Genomic DNA, 23731 nt, shown 5'->3' on the forward strand with positions numbered 1-23731 from the left:
TTGCACACATTTGTTTTAGACGAGCAAAAGCACCAAACCTAACACCTGACCAAGCTGTTGCCAATACTCATTTGAACCAGTTCCCAAAGCAGCATGTAACCATGTTAAATAACTGTACTTCAGGACAGTTTGTACTCCCCCCTCACCACCTCATGGTCTTGTTTTAATCAACATAAATTAAAATGTTAGAAGAGCTAGTTAAAGCTGCTTTGCTTTCATACGCCCTTCAAGGGTTTTCCTGAAGTAGGAACAAACGACTTGGCCTTTGTGGCTTACCTGAATGTTACAGAAGCTTGTAGTGCTACTGCCATGACTTCAACTAGTGCAAGTGTCTAGAAGCTCGCCTTGACAAGGATGTTAAATGCCAAGCTAATGAACCAGTGGTATTGGGAAGACATTCCCTCAAGTCTAATGAAGAATTTACTGTGTGTCAGGTGTTTTTATCAGCTTCCACATAACTCTTTTTAGAGTCTGCAGTTTTGACTGCCAACCCTGCCTTCATCATGGAAGTATTAATGACTACTATAATGATAAATCCTAGATTTGTTTCAGAAAAGGCCTGTTATTATCTCAGTGTTTTTAATTTGAATAATATGCCATGTAAATTGAAATACTGTAGTTTTTTGACAGAAAGGTTCCTCATCTTTCTTTCCAACCCCTGTTAGTTTTTGGGGTTTTTTATTGTCTTTTAAAAGAGGAAATCAGTGAAAGTGGGAAGCTCACATCTTTGATTTTGTATCCTCCAGACAAGTCAAGGGAAGTCTTTACCACATTTCTGATGTCTCTGACCACTCGGTATCATAGTCCTTTTTGCTTGTTCCCAGAAGTGTTTTGGTTTTGTAAAAGGAGCTAAGAATTCTTGCAGCCTCTTCCCTCAGTCTTATTTCCCAGTGCTTTTGCAGTCATTTGTTACTGTGGGATCAAAATACAAGTTTCAGCTTGCCTCCAGTTCCTGTTGCCCACTGTGCAGGCAGAGCTCTGTTTGAATCCTTTGATGAGTGAACACCCAAAGTGTGTGACATGAGAAGTATGTATTTTGAGCATATTGTGGGCTTGTTTCCTAGCTGGTGGCATGACTGGGAATGGAGGGATGTAATGGCAGTGGATTGTCTTTAAAAGTGTGCATAGTTTGGGTTCAAGGAGACCTTTAAATGTCATCTAGTCCAGCCCTCCTGCTGTGAACAGGAAGAGCTTCAACTACATTAGGTTTCTTAGAGCCCTGTAACCTGACATTGAATGTTTCCAGAGATGGGACTTCTCCCACCTGTTTTGACAGCCTGTTCCAGCATTTCATCACTGTCATCATAACACAAAATCTTCCTTATGTCTAGTCTAAATTTTGGTTTAAAACCATTACCTCTTGTCCTGTTGCTATAAGCCCTACTAGAAAGTTGAAGAGCTTGGAGTGGATTTTCAGTGTTGCCCTGAATGATTTTAAAGGGTAAACAGACTTTTACGAGCTGGTTTCTGTTTGTTACCTTCCTCCTTAAAATTTGTTCACTGACAGCAGCAGGTGGAAGGTCACTGACATTTGCAGATCTGAAAAGGCACAGCAGGAAGGTGATCAGATAATGGTACAGCAATCTGGAATCTGTTTCTAGTATTTCAAGTCTTCATCAAACCAGCTATCCTTAATTCAGCATGTGGTAGGGTTGTTAATACTCCCTTTGTTATTCACCAGGCTAAATAAAGAAAAAACTCCAGAAAAACTAGTTGTAAATGTTAAACTGCTCTTCATTGTTCTGAACTGTAAATAAGAGAAAATTTCTTGCTGCTGTGTTTTCTGGGTGCATGATCCTGCCTACGCACCTGGTCCTATTGGCTGAGTTATATAGAACATTTCATCTTGTGCTTGAGGAGAAGAACATTATTGTAATTGCTTTAGTAGTTGGAGTTATCTACCTCTACCTTCTCTTCTCTTCACAAAAGAAAAAGCTAAACCTTTTAAGTTGAAGGTTAAATCTTAAGTTAAATTCTATCTAATTAGATTTGAATATGATCATTAGTTTAAGGACTTACAGGTGAGGATGGGAACTGATAATTCTGCATTCAGTTAGTCACTCCTGTTTCCTCAAAATAATTTTCAATATTAGTCCAGTTAAAAAACAATGATGATGCATGTTTCAAACTCAGTGTATTGATAAAATTAATCTGTGGTATTTATGTTGTCACAGCTCTTTAATGTTGAAAGGTGTTGAGCCACAAAGTACCTGTGAATTGGAGGTGGATGCAGTAGCTGCTGACATTTTGAATCAACTGGATATTGAAGGTGAATTGTTAATAACTTTCCATGAAAAATGGTTTTAGAACAGAAACCATGTTGTCATAGTTCGCTCTACTTTTAAAGCTCATCTTAGTTAAATCACAATCCATATTTCAGTGTTAGTGAATTGTTGATCTTCAAATTTATAAAGTTTTTTAAAAAATAGTTAATTCTGAAAGAAAAGAGGTTATAAAAATAGTGTCTTATCAGAGCAATATAAAGAGTTTTTTTAAAATGCATAATAGAAGGTTTCAGACCTATAGGAAAAATACTAATGGAAATACCAGCATCATGTGTGCATGTATGCCTATGTATGTACATACACCCATATATACACTACTTGGTAGGAAGACAAGAAAAAGCCGAAGATCTAGATTAAAAGTAGGAGATCTAGAAAGCAAATGAAGTTACACCTTAACTTTTACATAATACCAAATCTTAGAGTAAGGCCGGAATGGCAATTAAAAAATAACAGGCTAGAATGACAAAGAGATGAGGAAAAGTGTCAGAATCCAATTTGGGGAAAGAATGCTTTGTCATTTTGGCAGATTTCCCTTCATGTATAATTGCATATTTCAGCCCAGATTGGCAGGAATCCTGGTTTGCAAGCTATATGGGAGGATGAAAAGCAGCGACGGAGGCAGAAATGTGAATCTTCTCAAATTAAGCCACCTGAGTCACAAGGTAAAAAAAACTCAAACAATTGAGCAGCTGTTAATCCAAAGTTTTGAATGAGAAGCAAGCAAGAGGACAGAATTTAAATTGGTGTATCATGTTTGAGGGATTTTTAGATGTACTGGTTTTTTTACTTCCAGGGTTGCTTATGGTCCAGTATGTGTTTTTCAATTTTGCAAGCAAGATGATGTAACCCTGCCTAAAACAGCATCATGATTCAGCTGTCTGCAAAACATTCTAGACAGAATGAATGATAATGGTAGTTAAGATTGTGTGCTTTGTGATGGAAAACATTTAAATACCCACAAAACTAAATCTCTTTTATCTTGAAGCTTTCCATTGTAGTTTATGCACAAGGGCAGTCCCATTGAATTTCTGCAGAATTATAGCTAAGGTGATATTAGATTAAAATTCTAATAGGATAGACAAATCCCTGTCTTTATGTCCCTGTTTTTATGTAAAATTCATTACATGGGGAAGATTATGCTCTGCAACGTAATTGCATAGTGAGCAGGCTATTCTCCACAGAACCTAGGACATATTTCTTTTAAAATATGAATGATATTTGGCAAATAAGACAGAGGATTGGAAGAAGGAAAGAGGCAGGTTCCTGGCTAAGGCAGACTACTTTCTGGTTGACTTTTTTCCTGTGTTTCTGTGTGATGTTATTGAGGCTGCAAAAGCCAGACTTCTCAAAAATGTTCACTGATTTTTCTTGGATGCTCACCTTGGGGTAATTGCATCATGGTTTGTAAATGCTGTTGATACTTACAGTTGCAAATGACATCAGTTGGGAGTATGTGAAGTATTTTAAAGTTTTTTAATACACTTGGAAAGTCAGCCCTCGAATTTGGCACTGAAAATTATCAGGCACTTCAACTTTGATCCTTTTTCTAATAAAATCAGTAATTTTAGCTCTCTCTGTGTTGAGAGGTCAAAGTAAAACTGAATAACAAATATTTTTCAAATTTTAAAGACCGTGGATTTGTGCCAGCAACAGAGAGTGAAAAATTTTTTCAGAAGAGACTTAAAGAAATTCTCAAGCAAAATGACTTCTCTGTGTAAGTGTTTAGCCATTTGTCATAAAATATAGTATTCTATGCAAACCTTAAATATGCATTTAAAACTTGCTTTTCAATTAACTAGAACGTTGTCAGGATCATTGGACTACAGTAATGGGTCAGAGGAGTTCTCTGCTGAGCTAACACTACATTCTGAGGTACTTTCTCCTGAAGCCTTTCCATGTACACCAGCTAATACGGTAGAAGTGCATGACGATAAACAGATGAGCAAAGGTGAGTTTTTTAATATCCTAATTGTTTAGGCATAAATCTGTGTCATAGTTTGTCTGTTCATACTATTAACAGAAGTAAGCCAAGGAAGTTGTGATTATTACTTACGAAAAACCAAAGAGTAGTTTTGGTTTTTGTTATTTTTAGTGTAAGCCTTTCTAAAATTGCTACAGCAAATAATGGAAATATACTTGGATAGTAAAATACATTCTGAAGTGGCTTGCTTTCATAATGTATTGATGTCTCTTGACTCAGAAGTTTTATACTTTCTCTTCTCTTTTGTTCTTTTAAAGACTCCAATAGGATGCATACTGATAAAGAAGAGGAAGCACTTATTAATGAAGAAGCAATTCTAAACATTGTGGAGAATAGTCAGTGCTTTCAGCCTTTGTCTCAAAGACTGAATCAGACTACTGTTTTTAGTGAGTATGACTGGAATGTCTTTTCTTCCAGACTATTTTATTGTTCCACAGTCTTTGTGTTCCCTTAGGCTCCCCATCATGAAAGAAAGTAATGTATCTCAAGGAGTTTTTCAGACAGGTTGAGACTTCACACACACAGACACATACCCTACCACCACCAAAACACACCCTATGTTTTCTAAGAAGTGTCACCAGGACTGTATTTGTAAAGGCTGCTGTGTTTGACTGGTTCAGTAAGCCCTGTCCTCTTGCCAGGTCAGCTCAATGCAGTCTCTTGTGGGTATTGCTCTTCCTTGTGCTCCTAGGGCTATAAGGCTAAAACTATCAGAATGATGATGATTTTGACTGTCCATGATACTCTTGCAGTTACTGACTGCATCTTTCATACAGTTAAGGTAGAAAACATGCATGTGATCTGTCTTCAGAAGCTCAGCTGTCTGGAGGTACTGGGCAATAAGTAGGTTGATAATGAGAGGCAAGTCGCAGCAGAGCATTTCCCAGAATTTTTAGATACAAAGAATGGTTGAAGGCAAAGAAACAAGAAGCAAAATATTTAAGAGGAGGAGAAAAAACCATGACAGTAAAATTGTGAGGCACAAGGGGGAAACAACCCTAAAATAACCAAGAAAGGACCTTGTATGAAAAACTATGACCTAGAAATAGTTCAAATACTCTAAAGGAGATGAAAAACACATAATTCATGATATATCTCTATGTATGTTCTTTGGTAAACATAGTGTATAATGTTAATGTGAACCACATAGTGTAGAGCAGGGAGGAGTATTTAAAACCTGTAGTAGCCTCCATTGCTTTTGATACCTATAGCGTATGAGTATGTGCTTGGGCAACAGTAGATGTCTGTGGGTAATACAATATACAACCTTGAAATCTGTTCTTGCTAAGAAAGGAGGAGTAAATGAAGTTAGATTTAGAGTGTAGTTTTATTTTGCAGAGAATAGGCAAGATTTTGATTATAGAAGTTTCAAAGGCAAAGATTTGGATTTATTGAAAGAACTATTAGAAATTCTGTGGGAGCTGGCAAACATGAGCAGACCTGAGAGGATAAAAAGTGGCTAAAATAATATATAGGGGGTAATAAATATAATATGTACATTTGAATTGCTCAACCAAGTTGAAGTGCTGAAATGGTCTTTTTTTTTCCATTGACTAGGTAATCAAATTGAGATTATATTACTTTTTTTTCCTCTTTCTTTCTCTCCTCCCTTCTTGTCATGCTGATTGCTGATGTCTTGTGTGACTATGAGTAACATGCTGCATATTTATCTCTTACGCTCCCTCATAGCCTGCTCCAGTGTTCACGTTTCCTGTAGTAGAGTTGTAGTGCCACAGGGACTGTGAACCACATGACTTCTGCTATTGTGTGTGAATTACACCCCAAGGTTCATATTAACATGAAATAGAGGTTGGAGTTTAATGATGAGCCTCACAAAGGGCAAAGGAGCCAAGAACAGAAAGTATAATTGAAAGTGGGTTAATTCAAAAACTCTGGAAAAGGGGGTGGTTTCTGTTGTAAAGGGTTGCATGGTATCTTGTGAAGCCTTTGCAAAATAAGAAAATGCTTTTCTCACCAATGTTGAGGTCTATTTTATATAATTCTCAAGATCATTTTAATCATATGATGCTTCCCAAGGAAAGAAATTAGAGATTGTAGTTCTTAAACTAGAGAAGGAGAGAGAAGTAACAAAGATGCCTGGTAGACTTGAGGTCATAAATTGATTATGAGGTCAGATGATAGGTAAGTAGGAAGAGAGTGAGAAAAAATTGTGACTTGGAAGGATTTTTATGAAAAAAAAAAACAAAAGAGAAGGGAAGTGCAGAAATTACTGTAAGCTTGGGTCAAATAAAAGAAATATAAAATTTTAGAGAGGAGTGATGTCAGGTAAACTTTCAGTGTTTTGAGAAACCTTGGAATAGAACAGCTTAAAGTGACGTGAAAAGGGAGCCAAAGTTGAGCATTATATTTAAGAACGGAAGGAGGAATAGTTGGTCAAAATCATCATCCCTTTTCACAAGATGCAGTGACTGAAAGTCCTCAAGTGATACAGAAAAAAGTGCTCAAAGCTAATGCAGCTCTTGAGCAAGAGAAGGCAGTGATGCTTCAGAAGCTGGCACTCAAGCTGAAATGAAAGGGGAGAGTGAAGCTTTACTGAATATGAGGAGGTAATAGGAGAGTGGAGTGAGAGAAGTGAGTCCACTGAATCTGGTACAATCAGAAGAGGAGGGCAGAAAAAAGAAAGTTCTCAAAGTTTTAGATACAGAGCTAGAAAAGATAAATAATAAAATTTGAAAGAATAAGATATGAAAAGAGCTTTGTTTCTGTAGCATGCCTTGCCTTAGATAGTAAAAAACTAGTAGATTTTTAAATGGTATGGGGCTTTTTTCTTTGGTTTGGTTGGGTTTGTTTTTTACTGGTAGACTGTAACTAGTCATTTACAAGTAGAACAAAATATAGATTCTACTTGTATGGGCTTTTTCTGCAGTGGGCAGTAGTGCTGATGAGGCCATGATTGATCTGTTGGCTGGACTGGAGAATGATGGATATCAGATGGGACATCAAAAAACACTCTCTCACCATCGTTCTCTTGGAAGCTGGCAAAATTCTCAGAACAGTGATGATGAAGAAAATGAGCCACAATGTGAGAAAGAAGAAATGGAACTTAGCTTGCTAATGTCCCAGAGGTGGGACAGTAGCGTGGAAGAGCCTGGGCAAAAAAGGAGGTATATATTTTCTTTTCTTAATTTGTTTTTTTTCTGCCAGATCTTTCCTTCCTCCCACCTTATTTTCAAGTATGCTATGGGCCCAATGAGATGGAGAGAGGTCTCTGTTAACAACATGGAAAAATCTGTGCAGATCTTGGGATGGAATGCACGTTGTTTAGATGGTGATGTGACTCATCAGTGTTATCTGGAAATATAGATTAACTGTTTAAGTTTGGCCAAACATAAGCTTCTAGTTTGCTCTTTGAGGAAGAATTAAGTAGGCTTTTGCTCTACAATGCCAAATACAAGAAAACCTTTAGTGGTAACTTGCTTGTAAGGTCACACCGTGGATATGATACAAATGTTAAGGTGTATCTTGTACATCTTTTACTGAAGTCCATATTTAAGAAGTATTCATATGAAGACTAACCGAGCAACCTGAGGAAGAACATCCATTTGTTTCCATGTTCAAAGCTTAAATCAAAACGTGAATGTTGCTCACTCTGCTTGACTGCTAAAGGTCAGCAACTTCAATATATTTAAGGCGAAGTTTCTTGGAACACCTTCTCAGGTTGTAATGACCTTTTGTACAGTCTGCACTGACAGGCATTGAAAGCAGCTATATCCAGTTTCTCCTGACCCCTGCTTTCAGCACAGCTTCTGATATTTATAATTCTGTTTGAAGTGTGAGGAACTTCACTGACATAACATTTTTATATTTGCGGGTTTTTTTCTACATCAGAAATTGTAATCATACTATGTTTAAGAGAACCAGAGAGGTATAGAAATGCTGCTTTTATTTCCATAAGGTGCATTAAAGTTGTAACAGAACCAGAAGTTAGTTAGTTCATTAGTCTCCTAGTTCTAGAGATAATTGCTCTCTTAAGCTAGTTTTCCTATCTGACCTGTGATTTTCTAGGTTTTATTCCCTCCAGTAGTCTAAAAAGTTGAAATTTCCATCCAAAACACTTCACATCAAACTTCAGTTTAGTCGTAGTTACTGTGAAAATCTGTATCTTGCAGAATTCATTAGCTCAGGCACAGCTCTGTATGGGCTCGACTGTACAGCTTCAGGAATCAGGTAGGATTCTGAAGCAATTAACTGCTTTCATGCAGAAAAGAATCCTATTTAAAAACTCAAGAGACTTGATGAGCTGTCTCACTGATATCTTGCTCACATATGCCTACACCTTAATCCCAGACAGAAAACACTAGGGAAAATGTGCATCCCGTGTGCTTCCGCAGGGAGTGAGCTTGTGTTCAGAGGGAATTACAAGTTCTGTTTCACTGAGATCTCTACAGAATTTGGACTGATTTCAGACACAAGCCATGGGTATCTTTGCCCCCTGCATGATTCTGCTTATGTGTGAAGAACCAGTTTGAGTCTGATGATGGATCTGACTTTACTCTGCTCAGGCTCATTCCATCTGTGTGGCTTCCTAATGCATCCTTGCATATCCATACTAAGGCTTTTCTGTTAGTGAGTGTTTACCAATCTTACATTATCTCAGAAAATCTATTGAGCCAATGAGGAGTAACCACAACCTATTGAATGAATTCAATGGCTTGGGTTTGATTTGTATTGAATTGGAGAAAAAAAGCCCACCAAGACCTGGACTAGTTCATGTGTGGTGATATCATGTGTGTTACATAAATTTTCCTGGAATCCAAACTGATAGGCTTGAATGACGAAAAATCCAAGTCACCTGCAGAAGTCATCTCCAGGCTGATTCGGTTTGCTAAAGTTGACAAAGATTTACCTGGGATTACAGCATAATTCAGGTTGGAAGAAACATCCCCAGTTTGATATTAATTTGCATATCAAGCTGATTGCTTTGTGCTGCGCTTTTCCACGTTTTGGGAACATAGAAGAGGGACAACTAAGCTCACTTAGATCATGGAGACTGTACCTAGCTGTGCTTGTTACTTGATTCTCCAAGTCACGCTTCCAGATGTGAGTGGAAATGATGTGCTTACATTTGAGCCTGTTGTTTCTGAACTAACAAATCTGTCCTGATCTAAATTAGCTCTGTGCTGACATTCAGATGTCTGGAGTGGTACCATAAATATAATTCATGCTGGTCTAACTCCAGTCATCAAAACATTCTGCAGAAGTAAACTCTATTTAGGTTATTGTGGATTTTCTTTCCTATAAATTAAAAAAATTTGTATTTATATCTTTTAAGGTATTACACAAACTTAAACAAACAACAAACAAATTTTAAAATCCCAAACTTCAGTTCTTTAATATGTATCTGTATTTCTTTTGTGTAGTCACAAAATAGCTTATTTCTGGTAAGAATTTTGTCTATCTCACACTTTATTTTAAAAAAGAAATCAATTTCCTAAGTGGTTGTAGTTATAATATACTGGAGGATTTGTTCTTTGTGGTTTTCTGTGATATTCTGTGATATTTTTCCTTTCCCTATGCCCATATAAAGCAAACACAAAAAATCCAGAGAAGCTAAGCTTTGCTTATTTTTTTCCCAGTGAATTTATGACTGTAAACATGGCAGCGTAGAACAGTTAACTTAGTAAAAGCAGCTTAAGTATTAACAACTGCTGCTTCAGAACATTCAGTGAGAGGTGGAATGAAGCATAGTTTTCTTGGTCATGATTTAGTTAAGCCTGCCAAGAGAGAGAATTGTTATAATACAGTAAGACTTCTTAACAAAAAAAAAACACCACAAAAAAGTAGACATCTGTTCACTAACAGCTGAACTGAAGTAATTTTGCATAGTTGGTTTAGTCTTCAAATTTCAAGCACTTTGAAGCAATGAAATTAAATTGCAGTAAAATTGAACTAAAATTAAACATCGAAATGCCTTCTCTGCATCTTCTTAAGTTAGTGAATCCTGCTGTTTAAAATGTTTGGCTACTGCTGTTGCCTCTTAAAATAGTAACATTGAATAATATTTTTACTTTCTCAGTGAGAAATGTGACAAAATGTTTGTTTGTTTCCTTTTGCTCCCCCAAATTATGCAACCACATAGCACCACACCCCATTGAGTTTCATGTTCCCTGTGGCCCGTGGTGTTTCTTAATAGAGGTATTATGCATCAATTAGTTCCTTCACTTTCCTCCAGGTCAGCTGGCAAAAATATGCATCGAAGTTCAACAGAAGAGGATTCGTCTTCGGAGGAAGAAATGGAGTGGAGTGGTAACAATATCCTAACTAATCTCTCAATACCTCAGTTAGATGGAACTGCAGATGAAAATGGTGGTAAGTAAATAGAGAATCAGCTTTGGAAGTTGAGTCATAGTTCATTTTCACATCAAATTGCTAGTTCTCAAAAGTGCTGACCATTTTCAGTCCGTGTTTCAATTGGAAGGAAAAGTTCTCAACAGATTGCAGAAGCAGGCCCTTAACATCTTCCTTGAAAAACAACTGTATTTTAAACTCAGTGCCCTCTATGAATTACCAGAATCTGATTTTCATATTCTATCTATAATCCAAAAAAGGACATAGTTTAATTAGTTCTTTGGAAAAAAAAACCAAATATTATATTAAAAGTAATGATTCTGTGGGATCATTTATCCTCCTAAGATTATTGTAAATAATGAATGTATTACTGTGTAGATTTAGATGATTCTTTACAAGTATTTGCCACACATGCTAAACTATAGTGAGCTTTTGTTTGGGCCTGTGTTTCATTCTGCAGATTGCATATTCTCATTTGGGATTGCGTGAGTTAAAACTATGAGTGGCAAAGCCACTGCAGAAGGAACTGCCTTTCAAAATCTGTAAAAAAAAAATAAATTAATCTGTAGAGATCTTTTGCCATCTTTATAACATGATCAATATCTTTGATCAAATAACATTAGTCAACAGAGTGCATATTTTGAAGTTAGGGAAATAAATAATATTATTTGTTTCATTAGAACATCTGCAAGTCACATTATAATGTTCAGTTGAGAAAGTGAACTGTATGATCTTACTAGATAGATTATAGATAACTACAGCTATTCTTTCGTGCTTAGTGTTTAAAACATAGTTTGCTTTTTCCTTTGTTTTTATAGGTATAATGGTAGGATTAATACATGATTTGATGTATTGCTAATATGGTATGCTTTTGTCAGATATGCAATTGTGATTTCCTTATTTGCCATACTTTCTAATTTGTTGTAGTAAGAGATGCTGCTGGCTAAAGAGACTGTTTCTTAAGTAATTGTTTAAATTTAAGCATATTTTAAGTATGTGAAATATCACGTCAGCTTAGAAGGCGTATTTCTGTCAACTTTTACACTGATTTCTTATAATATGAGATAGAGTAAATTCAAAACAGATCTCAGTCCAGGTTGTCTGAATTAGAAAATGCCTATCCACACATGAATCTGTGTCCATATAATCTGATTGACTGGCAAGTATTTTTGCAGTTTTTGTATCTGAATAGCCAGGTATTTTCCAGGCGTTTGTTGACACCACCAAACTCCCATTTTCTGAGTTTTCAGTTAATCATCCTCCTTCTTTCTGTGGACTCCTTTCTTCAAAGAATAATAGGCAGTGTCTCCCAGCTGTGTTTCACAGCTCAGCAATTCTGTGTGCATTAGAAAATGTTACTAGAAACAGACTGGGACTTCCTTTTATTTTTCTCAGCCAGCAGCAAATAAATTGCTAAGCTGAAGGAAGCATGAATCTAAGATGATCCCCATATTGGTTGAGTCTTAGAGTAAAGGCCCAAAGGATCCCCAGTCTAGTACATCAGTGTGCAGCACATGCTTTCAGGTCATGTAGCAAGTTCCATAACTCCTATCCCCCTTCAACATTTCAGCTAAAGATGTGGATACAAGAGATGGAACAAATTTCTGTGTGCTAGGTGCTCTGTGGTAGCTGCCTCTTTGTAGTGGTACTACCTCTGTCAAGCTACTTGTTCAGCAAGGTTATGAGCAAGCACACACTTGTTAGTTTGTTGCCACGTCTCTGTCCATACTTACCCCACAGTAAATGTGATGAAAGTATCACTGAAAGAGATGAAAATCATCACACAAACCATGTGATGAGTTTGCACAGGACAAATTACCACAGCACCTGCTGGTCTCAGATTATGTGGGAGCATTAATACATGGATATGAGTCCAGGATCTAACTAACTGGTGCAAGCTTCTTGCATGAACACCTGAATGGGTGCTGTATTGCTCTGCTACACAGAAGTGCAGGAAACTACCTGTGTTTAGTGCACAGCACAGTTCATATAAATCCCTTGCCATGTTGTGAGATGTACTACTTTAGCTTTCTGTGCAATGACTTTTCTGCATGGGGAAGGTCATCTAAATAAGAGTTTTGTTTTTCAGAGCCAATGAGTATACATACTTCTCAGGGACAAAGCAGCATATAAACTTTTCTAGAAATCAGTCTGTTTTTATATAGTCATCTGAAAGTGATTGTGAAGCCTTCTTTCAGAAAGTCAGCATGAAATCTTTGACAATTGTATGCAAGTCTGCCATTCAGGAATAACTGACAAAATGCCTGAGACAAATGTACTGACAATGTGATTTTGATAAAGCAACTCATGTAGTCAGGGTGTCTAGTTGTCATGATGATAAATGTAATGCGATTTGCAAGAGTTTTGTTTCTTATTTGGATGGAAAGACTTTCAGGAAAATACTATTAAAATTTTTAATGCCTTAGGTTATTTTTTTACAGGAAGACTAGAATAAAATTGCTTTTCTTCCATTTCAGACAATCCTTTGAATAATGAAAGTTCTCGAACTCACTCCTCTGTCATTGCAACAAGCAAAATGTCTGTAAAGACCTCAATCTTTCACAAAGATGCTGCTACACTAGAACCCCCATCTTCTGCTAAAATTACTTTTCAGTGTAAACACACAAGTGCCCTTTCTAATCATGTTTTGAATAATGAAGATTTTGTAGAAGACCTCTCACAACCAAACACAGAAACAAGACCTGAACTTTCAGTCCATTCTCTAACAAAAGAAAGCACTTACTCAGCCAAGTACCCAACTCCATTCAGCAATAGTACCCATGCAGAAAACTCTCACACAGAGAGCAGCAAGACAGAGACTCTCCCAGTTCCTTCATGTGGAAATAATATTTTTGACTATGAAGATGATATTTCATCAGTGAACAGACCAATACCTAGTAGGAAGTACATTAGCATTAGGAAGGCTGAAAAGGATGTCTCTTTTATGCATGTGGGCCGCCATATTGGTGACAACATGTTGAATAAAAATTTATATAACTTTTCTGATATGAGCCACTCCAAAGGTAAAATGTCCTCTGAAGTAAATGACAAATCCAGCAGTGCAAGTATAAATAGTTTTTTTCCAGCAACAGCTACAGAAAATTGTGAATTAGTTCCTTGTTCAGGAGGCAGTCGAACTGTGGTACATTCACTTGAAAATAACACTGATGAGGGTGGCCTTAATAAGCTTAAAATTAGGTATGAAGAATTTCAGGAGCACAAGGCGGAAAAGCCAAGCCTCAGTCAACAAGCAGCACATTATATGTTCTTTCCTAGTGTTGTTCTTTCTAATTGTCTCAGTCGACCACAGAAGTTAGCTCCCATGACATACAAATTACAGCAGGGCAACAAACAGTCCAGGCTGAAACTGAATAAAAAGAAGCATAATTTTATCAATCGTCAGGAGCCTGCAAGTGTAAATGATGTTGCATCAGTGAAGGAAGGCTGCTATACACAAGGTAATGCCTGTAGTAACATTCCTGATAAGGATAGTGCTTTACCTGGTGACTTAGTTCAAGTTCCTCTTGAGGCTTTTGAAAACAAAATGCCTACAAGTACTGCTAATTACACTGACTGCCAGTTTGCAGATGGATCTCTTGAAACTGAGCAGTCATTTGGACTGTGTGGGAATAAGTACACGCTCCGAACGAAACGGAAAGTGAATTATGAGACTGAAGACAGCGAATCGAGCTTCGTCGCACACAACTCAAAAATTAATCTACCTCAACCGATGGAAAGTGTTGAAAGTTTGGATGGGTCTCAGAAGTCTCGAAAGCGTAGAAAACTTTCTAAAAAATTGCCACCTGTTATTATTAAATATATTATCATCAATAGATTTAGAGGGAGAAAAAATATGCTTGTTAAATTGGGGAAAGTAGATTCTAGTGAGGAAAGAGTAGTACTCACAGAGGAAAAGATGAATTTATATAAAAAGCTTGCACCTTTAAAGGACTTTTGGCCAAAAGTTCCTGACTCTCCTGCAACCAAATATCCTATTTATCCACTAACACCAAAGAAAAGTCACAAAAGGAAAGCAAAACATAAGTCAACCAAGAAAAAAGCTGGAAAACCACAAAAAACAGGTAGTACAAATATTAAAAGAACTTTATCTTTCAGAAAAAGGACTCATACAATTCTTTCTCCTCCTTCGCCCTCCTATAGTGCTGAAGCTGAAGACTGTGACTATAACTATAGTGATGTTATGTCTAAGTTAGGTTTTCTTTCTGAGAGAAGCACAAGCCCAGTAAACACATCTCCACCTCGCTGCTGGTCTCCCACTGATCCAAAAGCAGAAGAAATTTTGACCAACCTGGACAGAGAAGCTTTATTTAGTAGGGGGCCCAATATCTACAACAGCAAGACTGTTAATACTAGTGTAGGAAAAACTAGTAGAGCAAAAACTCAGGTTAAGAAATGTAAAAAGAAATTTGCTAGCCCCACTGTATCTACCAAGAAAAAGAAAAAGATTAACCAGGTTGATAAAACACCAGATGATGGAAAGAAGAAACCTAGAACAAAACAAAAAACAGCTGAAAAAGCGTCCTCAAGAAAACGCGTTGTGTTTAAAGATGAAAAAGAAAGTAGTCGCTCTACTACAGAAATCAAGTTTGTGCTGAAGCATCAAGATCCTCATGAGATTTCTTATAACTCTGTCTGCTCTCAGCCACTTCACAGCCTCAAAGACAGTCCTCTTCCTGGCTATTCAGCTGGATATCTGCCATCAGCACAGCTCCCTTCAGCTGATACACAAGGTAATTCATTGGGCTGTTTTCACTCACTGATGGAAATTGATAAGCCTGTAGATGCACAGTGTTTGCCTGCTCCACGGGAAGACCCTCATTCATCTTTCACATCTACTTCTACAGCATCTGGAAGGGAAGTACCAAAAATGAGCTCTCAGAGGTCCAGGACTCAGAGTGCTATATTTAGAATGAAGGACTCTTCTCTCATTCAAAACATGTTTGATCCATCTAATCACTTAACTCACATAACACAGAATGCTCTTATCTCAAAAGATAAGACTTCTCCAAAAGCAGAAGAGGTAAAAAATTTTCAAATCAGATATTTGCCACCAGCTGGGAAATTAAATGAAACCCGTGACTCTCTGGACACAGCAAAGATGGATCAATTACATACCACTAACTATTTGCATTGTAAAGACAATAATCAACAGCAAATTTTTTGTTTACCAGAGGCATCCAAGCATTCTGATCCTTGTTCTTCTATTCTTAAGCCATCTGAGGAAAACCCTGGGCCACTTCAACTGCCTAAAAACTGTTTTGTAACATCTTTGAAGAGTCCAGTGAAACAGTTAAATTGTGATCAAAACCAGAGAGGATTTATTTTGGATATGTCACATTTTAAACCAGAAACCACAAAACAAAGGCCTCTGTCAGAAACAACCATGCAACCAAAACCCATCTCCCAGTATAAAAACAGGAATATAGTGGCCCCATCAGCATTTGGTGAAGGACAGTCTGGTCTGGCTGTTTTGAAAGAGTTGCTCCAGAAGAGACAGCAGAAAGCTCAGAATGCCAGTATTGCACCGGAGCCATTGCCAGACAAATCACAGCTGAGCAAGGGCATATCATGCCCTCTTGAACAGAATAAAGCCATCAAAAGGTCACGACCAGTCACATCATCAAGAAAATCTCGTTCTCCCAGGAGCACAAAACCTAAAGAAAAAGCAGCAAAACTTGCAAAAAAGGAGTCTTCAAGCCAGCCAATTACTAATCACATTGATCATTCTGTATCTAATGACAGCCCCATTTTTTTTTCAGACCCTGGTTTTGAAAGCTGTTACTCACTTGAAGACAGCTTATCTCCAGACCACAATTACAACTTTGATATTAATACTATAGGGCAAAGTGGATTTTGCAGTTTTTATTCTGCAAGCCAGTTTGTCCCAGCAGATCAAAATTTGCCCCAGAAATTCTTGAGTGATGCAGTTCAGGATCTTGGTTCTGGACAAACAACAGAAGGTGACTTTCTATGTCATAATGACCAAAAATCTGAGGATGAAAAGCAACATTCTTCAAGCACAAATAAATGGATACGGTCTGGTTCCCTGAGCCCTGAGCTTTTTGAGAAGACCTCACTAGATAATAGTGAAAACCACTGCCATAGTCAATGGAGGAAAAACATTCATTCTTCAACTTTTAGATCTAGTTTTATTGATACCTCTTGTACCCAAGAGACTGAAGTCTGTTTAAATGAAAAATTCAGTTTGAATATAAATACAGTAAACAAAGAGAGATTCCTTAATCTTTCTCAGCCAACCTGCTCAGACTGGATTCAAAGCCACATTAGAAAAGAAACCACTTTTGAACCCTGTCAACCACTTGATTCAGTTAATACCTCTTTTACATCCTTATTGTCATCACCTGATGGTGAACTTCTAGATGCAGCTTCTGAGGATTTAGAATTACATGTTTCAAGAAACAATGAAGCATTAACTCCAACTCCAGATAGTTCACCAAGATCAACCAGTTCTCCCTCACAATCCAAGAGTGGAAGCTTTACACCACGTACTGCTCACATTCTTAAGCCTCTCATGTCCCCACCCAGTCGTGAAGAAATCATGGCAACTTTGCTGGATCATGATCTCGCAGAAACAGTCTATCAGGAACCATTCTGTAGCAATCCTTCAGATGCTCCAGAAAAGCCAAGGTACTGTGTTAAATGCATTTCTGTCTACCTGTGATTGTGATTATATTACATTTAATTTATTCCTGTAAACAATTTTATGCTGTTATGTGGCACAGATACTTGAAAGATCCTGTCTGATATACATCTATTTGAAGTTGAAAGTTACTGTGCTTTCAATCCAAATACCCATTTTCTTTCATGATACGTTGAATTTTTTATTGTGTATTGTTGTAGTAAGTGGGAATGTGCCTTCATGGTTTGTAAAATAAAAATACTGCCCATGGGAATTGCATAGTGAGAAAACTAGTTAGTAATACTCTGCTTTTCTGTCATGTGGAGGACTGCCTGCAGTGCAGTTTGGAGTAAAACAGTAATTCAAACTATTTTTCTTCACAGGGAGATCGGAGGGCGGCTTCTCACAGTGGAAACCAGACTTCCAAATGACCTCCTTGAGTTTGAGGGGGACTTCTCATTAGAAGGTCTACGACTCTGGAAGACTGCATTTTCAGCAATGACAGAAAGTCCTAGACCAGGATCTCCTCCTCATTATGGTCACTCTACTGTTAATAAAAGAGAAAGTAATAGCCATAAAACTAGTGAAGACAAAAAAATAGTCATAATGCCATGCAAATGTGCTCCAAGCCAACAGCAAGTTCAGATATGGCTTCATGCCAAAGAAGAGTATGAACATTTCAAGAAATTGCCTAAGAGTCATCCTGCTGAGCAGGCAAAGGCAGATGACAATTCCAGCTCTGCAGTATTGTCTGAAGAGAAATCTATAGAAGTAATAAAAGTAGCTAAAGATTTGAATTTGTCTAGCCTGGAAGATGAAAGACCTATTGTGCCTACAAAGACTTCTCCTGCCTCCGTGGCAGAAAATACAAAAACACAAACCAAGGAAACCTGTGATAAGTCTATAAGCACCATAGGAACTTCTGTAAATACTAAAAATGACATAGACTCTAATAAAACTTCATGTGCAAGCAAGACACACACTACTTCAGCTCTAGAACATGATAAGGAGGAGGAGGAGGAGGAGGAGGAAGATTATTATGTCAGTTACAGTTCTCCAGATTCTCCAGTGCTTCCTCCTTGGCAACAGGTGGCATCTCCAGATCCTAAACAGTCCAGTTTAGAAGACACAGAGTGGAAAAATCAGGATATTATTTTGTCTTCTGGGGAAGGAAACGATGTTGGAAGTACACAAAATTCTCCATGCACCCAGGAGAACGTTCGGACATCCTTTGACACATCCCCGTTTCCAGTTAATGAAGATCCTGGAAATTCTGAATCAGTTTGTCTCCATAGTACACCCATTGCACACAGAAAAAACCAAGATGGAATACCTGAAGTTCTTGGTTTTACTCCTTTATCTGCAGGTAAATCATTAAGTGATTCTAATAATACACACACACACACACACACAAACACAAATCTAAATACATTTCTTTCTACATAATAAGAAAAAAATTATATCTCTGCAAAAATATATTTAAAATTATTTTTTTAAAGGAAAAGTTCTGCGCATTATTGTCAGAGTAACTATTGAATTATTGGAAAAGTCTACAAGTAGACCATCCATTTGCTTCCTAACAGTCTCTAGTATCTGAAGTGCTGGTTGAAAGCCTAATTTAGAAGTTTTGCTTATTTGGGGGATTTTTTTAATCTTGTTGACTATATTGCTTGTATTTAAAAAAAAATCTCAATGTAGAGTGTGAGTAACATTGCAATAATCAAGATGATAATGATGTGAGGCTTTGTAACTTATTTATGTTCCTATATGTCCATAAATACCAAATTGTAGTAGTTGTGCTTTGGATTTGACAAAGGATAAAGCTGTATTTGCTTATGTATATAACATATGTTTGTAATGTTAATGAAATGCCTCTTTTGTTCCTTGCATGTTGTTTAATGCTTAGACAATGCTATTGAGGCTAAGTAGTCTTTCACTCATGTTTACAGAACCAAAAGCTCAGAAACTGAGCCACAAGAGGGGAAGTAATACTGATGGTCTTCGAAGAGTACTTCTAACCACACAAATGAAGGTAAAATAACATTTTCTGCACAGACGTATTTTATTTTGTAGCATATACACATTTCCATTCTTTCTTCTTTGGTGTTTTTGTCTTTTGCTGTTAAGATCTTGAAAATACATTTAAAATGATATGGTACAAATGTTGTAGAATCAGAGCACATTCAAAGTTAGGAAGAAATTTATGAGTTTAATTTGGGGGAAGCGGGCGTAAGTTGGAGATTGAGAATGCTGCTCTAGGGTAGTGAGAAACTAATGAAACACTAAAGAGACACCATATAAAGATGCTTTGCTCTTTGAGTTACAACATCATTTTTAAGTTGTAGTGTGATTTCCCTTGTGTGTGTGTATATATATATATATATATATATATACACACACACCCAGATCTGTGGATATTTATGTGTCTCTATGTGTATTAGTTTTCAGACAATGTTCTAAGCATTTTCTGTAAACAAGAAGGGCAGTTTGTGGTGTGCCAACGGAGGAGAAAGAGGTTGGACTTATTTTACTTAAACAGTGTTTCCTCTCTCCATGTTGGAACAGAATGGAGGGCTAGGTGCATTACTGGAGTGATCCAGTATTTTTTTCTTCTTAATGTATTCACTTATTTCAAGGAGGTACTTAATATACCTTTATTTCAGTGCCTTAAAAAGTGATGACTGAAACAGGGTTTTTTGACAAATTGTAGCTCAAGAGAGAATAGAGAATTGCTGGTTTCCATATCCTCAGACTTCCAAGAAAGCCAGTATATCTGGGACTGGAGTTTTTTTTGGTAGGGTTCTGGGAGTTTTTGATTGTTTGAGAGGTTTTTTAAGTATTTCAAACTGCCTCTTGCTTGGCTATAGATTAAAATTATTCCTAAAAGGCAGAAAGATACAACGGTTGTTTGCATGTTGAAAAATGAAATGAGGAGATAGTAGAAGGTTGGGGACTTTTTAGTAATTTGCAGTGTAGCATTTGCATTTTCATTGATAAATTTGTATTTAATACTGCCTATTATTTAATGTTACATATGAGTTTAGCAACCTGTGTTTTCTCACTATCCTGTGTTTTTTTTCTTCCCCTGCCTGATAAGAATCAATTTGCTGCCCTCGGTGCTCCAAAGAAAGAGACTTCCCAGATTGAAGGACCATCTTTAAATAATACTTATGGTTTTAAAGTCAGTGTGGAAAACCTGCAGGAAGCAAAATCTTTACATGAGGTAACTTTACTCTTACAAGTCACTTAATAAAATTATAATTTATCAAGCTGATTTTATACTGAAAATAAAGTCGTTTTCTCTTGGGTCCCTAAATAACTTAAGAATTAATCAGTGAATGATGTCTGCAGCTTATAAGTAGTTGATCTACCAGTTTCAGCTTGATGCCCAATGCCTGTAACAGTATTGAACTAGATTTCACAGTATTTTGGTTGAGAAGAAGGTAAACCACCCTTTAAAAATAAAAATGGGGGAAAAATCAGAAGGAAGAAATAGTAAGTTGTCATAAAAATGTTACTTGAAAAACTAGTTGACCATAATTTTCATGGATTGTTTCCTTAAGAAATAAGGCATCTGGCAGCAATTAGTAAGGCCCTCCTGGTATTTCTACTTGTTAACTTCTGAACCTGTTGGACAGTTTCTACTACATTTAACAAAAGGCTGCCTATCTCAAAGAAGGTCTCTTTTTATCTATCTAATGTAGGTGAGTGATGTGGGGAAAGGAATCAAAGTGCTGGAGAAAGGGAAGCAGTATAAATACAGTACTGCTGTGTTTGGCTGCTGACAGGGCAAGCAGCCTGTGTATGTGACAGACAGTCATATACAGACTCCTAAACAGTCTGCACACCTGGAATTAGATGTTGGTCAGTTTATAGAGGAGATAGGAAGATAGCACTAAGTAAAAGACGTAAGAGAAGCCACAGTGATCCTGGGGAAATGGAGATGGAGTAAAATTTCACCCAGTGATGTTTGTATGCCAATCTAGAGGAAATCAGGCTGCCCCCAGAGCATCCTATATACACAGAAATACTTTTAATTTTCCCCTCATAATCTGTCCAACCTCTCTATTAATCCACATTATGAGCAATATTAGGCAAGACAACAGAGCAGCAATATGGTGTTGAAACAGTATTAAATAATACTGTCTTTACTGCAGAGTCAAAAGTTGACAGTATATAGTAAAATTAGCATTTTCTAAATGTAAACCATTCTGCAAGAAGCTCTGGCAGTATGATGTGGCAGTTCATTAATGCACCTGAAGGCAAAGTTAGGTATTCTCCCTACCTTCCTGTAGGGCTTAGGCTTCATGATTGCCTTGGGTGAGGGAGGGAAGGGAGAAGAAAGATCAAGAGTCATTCTTTGTCCTTGATCAGTTCAGAAATGTGATTCAGCTCAATATACAAAGGTGTTTGAAAACACTACAGGATTTTACAATTGTTGAAGTAGAACATTGTCTGGTTTTTGTCTTATTTTCTCCTTTTAGTAGAAGAATACAGTACTCAGACACACATACTGAATTTTCATAACTGAGTATAAAGCTGTGTTTAGTGATGAATCTTCATTTTTCCTAAGATGGTGCTATTTGCAAAAAAGTGAGATCCAAAGATGCATGGTTATTCACTTCTGTTAATTTTAGGGTGGAACCTTGTAGTTACAATGTAATACCACCATATAAATGTCAGCACTGTCCTCATTTGCACAGATAGTCTTCTCTTAATTTTGTTTTTAAGAAACCTGCAGAACAAACTAACATACTGTCTGTATTTGTTGCTAGGTCCAGCACCTTACCCTCATCAGTATGGAGTTACATGCTCGAACAAGACGAGATTTGGAACCAGATCCAGAGTTTGATCCGATCTGCGCTTTATTCTACTGTGTCTCATCAGACTCAGCACTGCCAAATACTGATAAAAAAGAAATCACTGGTGCTATAGTGATTGATAGAGGCAGGACACCCTCAAGCCAAGGTTCCTATTTCTTTTTTTCATATTATATTTTACAGAAATGCTATTTCACAGTAATCAAACAGTAGCAAGCAAAATGTAATAGAGTATCTATATTACTACGTATCTCATTTAATTTTGTCTTGTTGAATGGCCATATTAAATATGGAGTTTTCCTGCTTATATCTTCCAAAGAACTATTGCATGGGCTGTAAACCACAAATAGCATTTGCGTGTGCAAAATATCCATGTTTGCGTGCTTGTGGACAAGCTCCTGCAGTGTTCTAAAAGTGTAAAGAGGAAAACCTTCCTTTAGTTTCCTACTCAAGTTGCTGGATAGCTGCAAGTAGAAAATGTTAAAAGCGAGACAGTATGTTTTATATTTTACTTAAGGGTTATTTTTGTGGTTTTATCTGATCCTTTTAGGATCTAAACAGGGGCCCTTATTCTATTGTACCTTTTTGGCTTTGTTTAGACCAGTGATACTCAACCTGTGGCTCTAGAGCCGGATGTGGCTCTTCATGGCCCTACAGGCGGCTCTCGCAATGTAGGCATCTGATCGGCGCTCCACTCTATCAGGCAGCGCGGGGAGCACTGAGCAAATGGACCAGCAGTGTGGGAGTCGCTGAAGTTCCCCCTCCCATAGGGGGAAAGAAAAGGAGCTGCTGGGATCCCCCCACAGGTAAGAGTAGAGATCACCTCCCACCCAGCAGCTGTGGGGCAGAATGGGGAAAAACTTGCCCTTTTGCCCCTTCCACCCCTCCACCCCGCTCCCTCCTAGCAGCCAGAAGGGATTGAAGACAGAATGCTGCTGGGAGAGAGGATGCTGATGTGTCATGTCGTGATGTATCAATGTGTGGTGGCATTAAGGCAGCATCATCACACATTGAAGTGTCATGATGGAAAAAAAATCCATTGATACTTGATTTTTATGGTGCTCTACAACTCCATTTTATTAAGAAGTGGCTCTCCAGCTGTTAAAGGTTGAGTACCACTGGTTTAGGCTAGTAAAAAAAAACCCAACAAAAAAAATCTCAAACCAAAAAACATCCCCAAAGTAGTCCTCTTTCTTTCAGGGTTTCTTTGGCAATGTGAATGTGTATCAAACCACAAAATACTGTCTAAAATTTTAAGCGTGGACAAAAACCTACCAAAAAAATTAGCAATAAGGCAACAGCTTCTTCTTTTACCAGTGTATTTTGTAGATACTATATCATGTTAAGCTAAGTTCTTATTATTCTCAGTGAATTTTATTCTGGTATTATATGCTTGTTACTATCTTAAAAAATATATTTCTATTACCTTACTGAGATTTTTCCACAGTATAGCCACTATGGCTCCCTAGGTGTGTGTGCCACTGATAGTTTATCAAGAGCTGTAAAAGGTCCAATGATACTTTGAAAAAACAAAGGTTCTGATCTGGTTTTGTTGGTGAAATAAAGTGATGTGTTTAAATGTTATTGTGACATTTGTTGCTTTAATTGATGTGTGCTGTCAATACTTTATTGGTTAGAACTTTTTGAGTTCCCTGTGGAGTGACTTGACATTGAG

The 23731-nt window shown here is 37.3% G+C and overlaps 1 protein-coding gene across 2 annotated transcripts in view; it reads left to right on the plus strand.

Annotated features, from left to right (window-relative positions):
* Window positions 1–23731, plus strand: part of REV3L (REV3 like, DNA directed polymerase zeta catalytic subunit) — a 110307-nt gene that overhangs the window by 52608 nt on the left and 33968 nt on the right. The window contains exons 6-17 of one of the 2 annotated variants that reach the window (XM_030945171.1): window positions 2175–2269; window positions 2843–2947; window positions 3915–3999; window positions 4085–4233; window positions 4524–4652; window positions 7154–7391; window positions 10460–10593; window positions 13053–17244; window positions 17620–18602; window positions 19186–19268; window positions 20334–20459; window positions 22012–22204. In XM_030945171.1, the coding sequence (XP_030801031.1) occupies window positions 2175–2269; window positions 2843–2947; window positions 3915–3999; window positions 4085–4233; window positions 4524–4652; window positions 7154–7391; window positions 10460–10593; window positions 13053–17244; window positions 17620–18602; window positions 19186–19268; window positions 20334–20459; window positions 22012–22204 (6512 nt within the window). Of the gene's footprint in view, window positions 1–2174; window positions 2270–2842; window positions 2948–3914; window positions 4000–4084; window positions 4234–4523; window positions 4653–7153; window positions 7392–10459; window positions 10597–13052; window positions 17245–17619; window positions 18603–19185; window positions 19269–20333; window positions 20460–22011; window positions 22205–23731 lie in introns of both variants that reach the window. The other variant, XM_030945170.1, reaches the window with a different exon arrangement.

Source organism: Camarhynchus parvulus, chromosome 3, assembly GCF_901933205.1.
Source record: "Camarhynchus parvulus chromosome 3, STF_HiC, whole genome shotgun sequence".
Taxonomy (NCBI): Eukaryota; Metazoa; Chordata; class Aves; order Passeriformes; family Thraupidae; genus Camarhynchus; species Camarhynchus parvulus.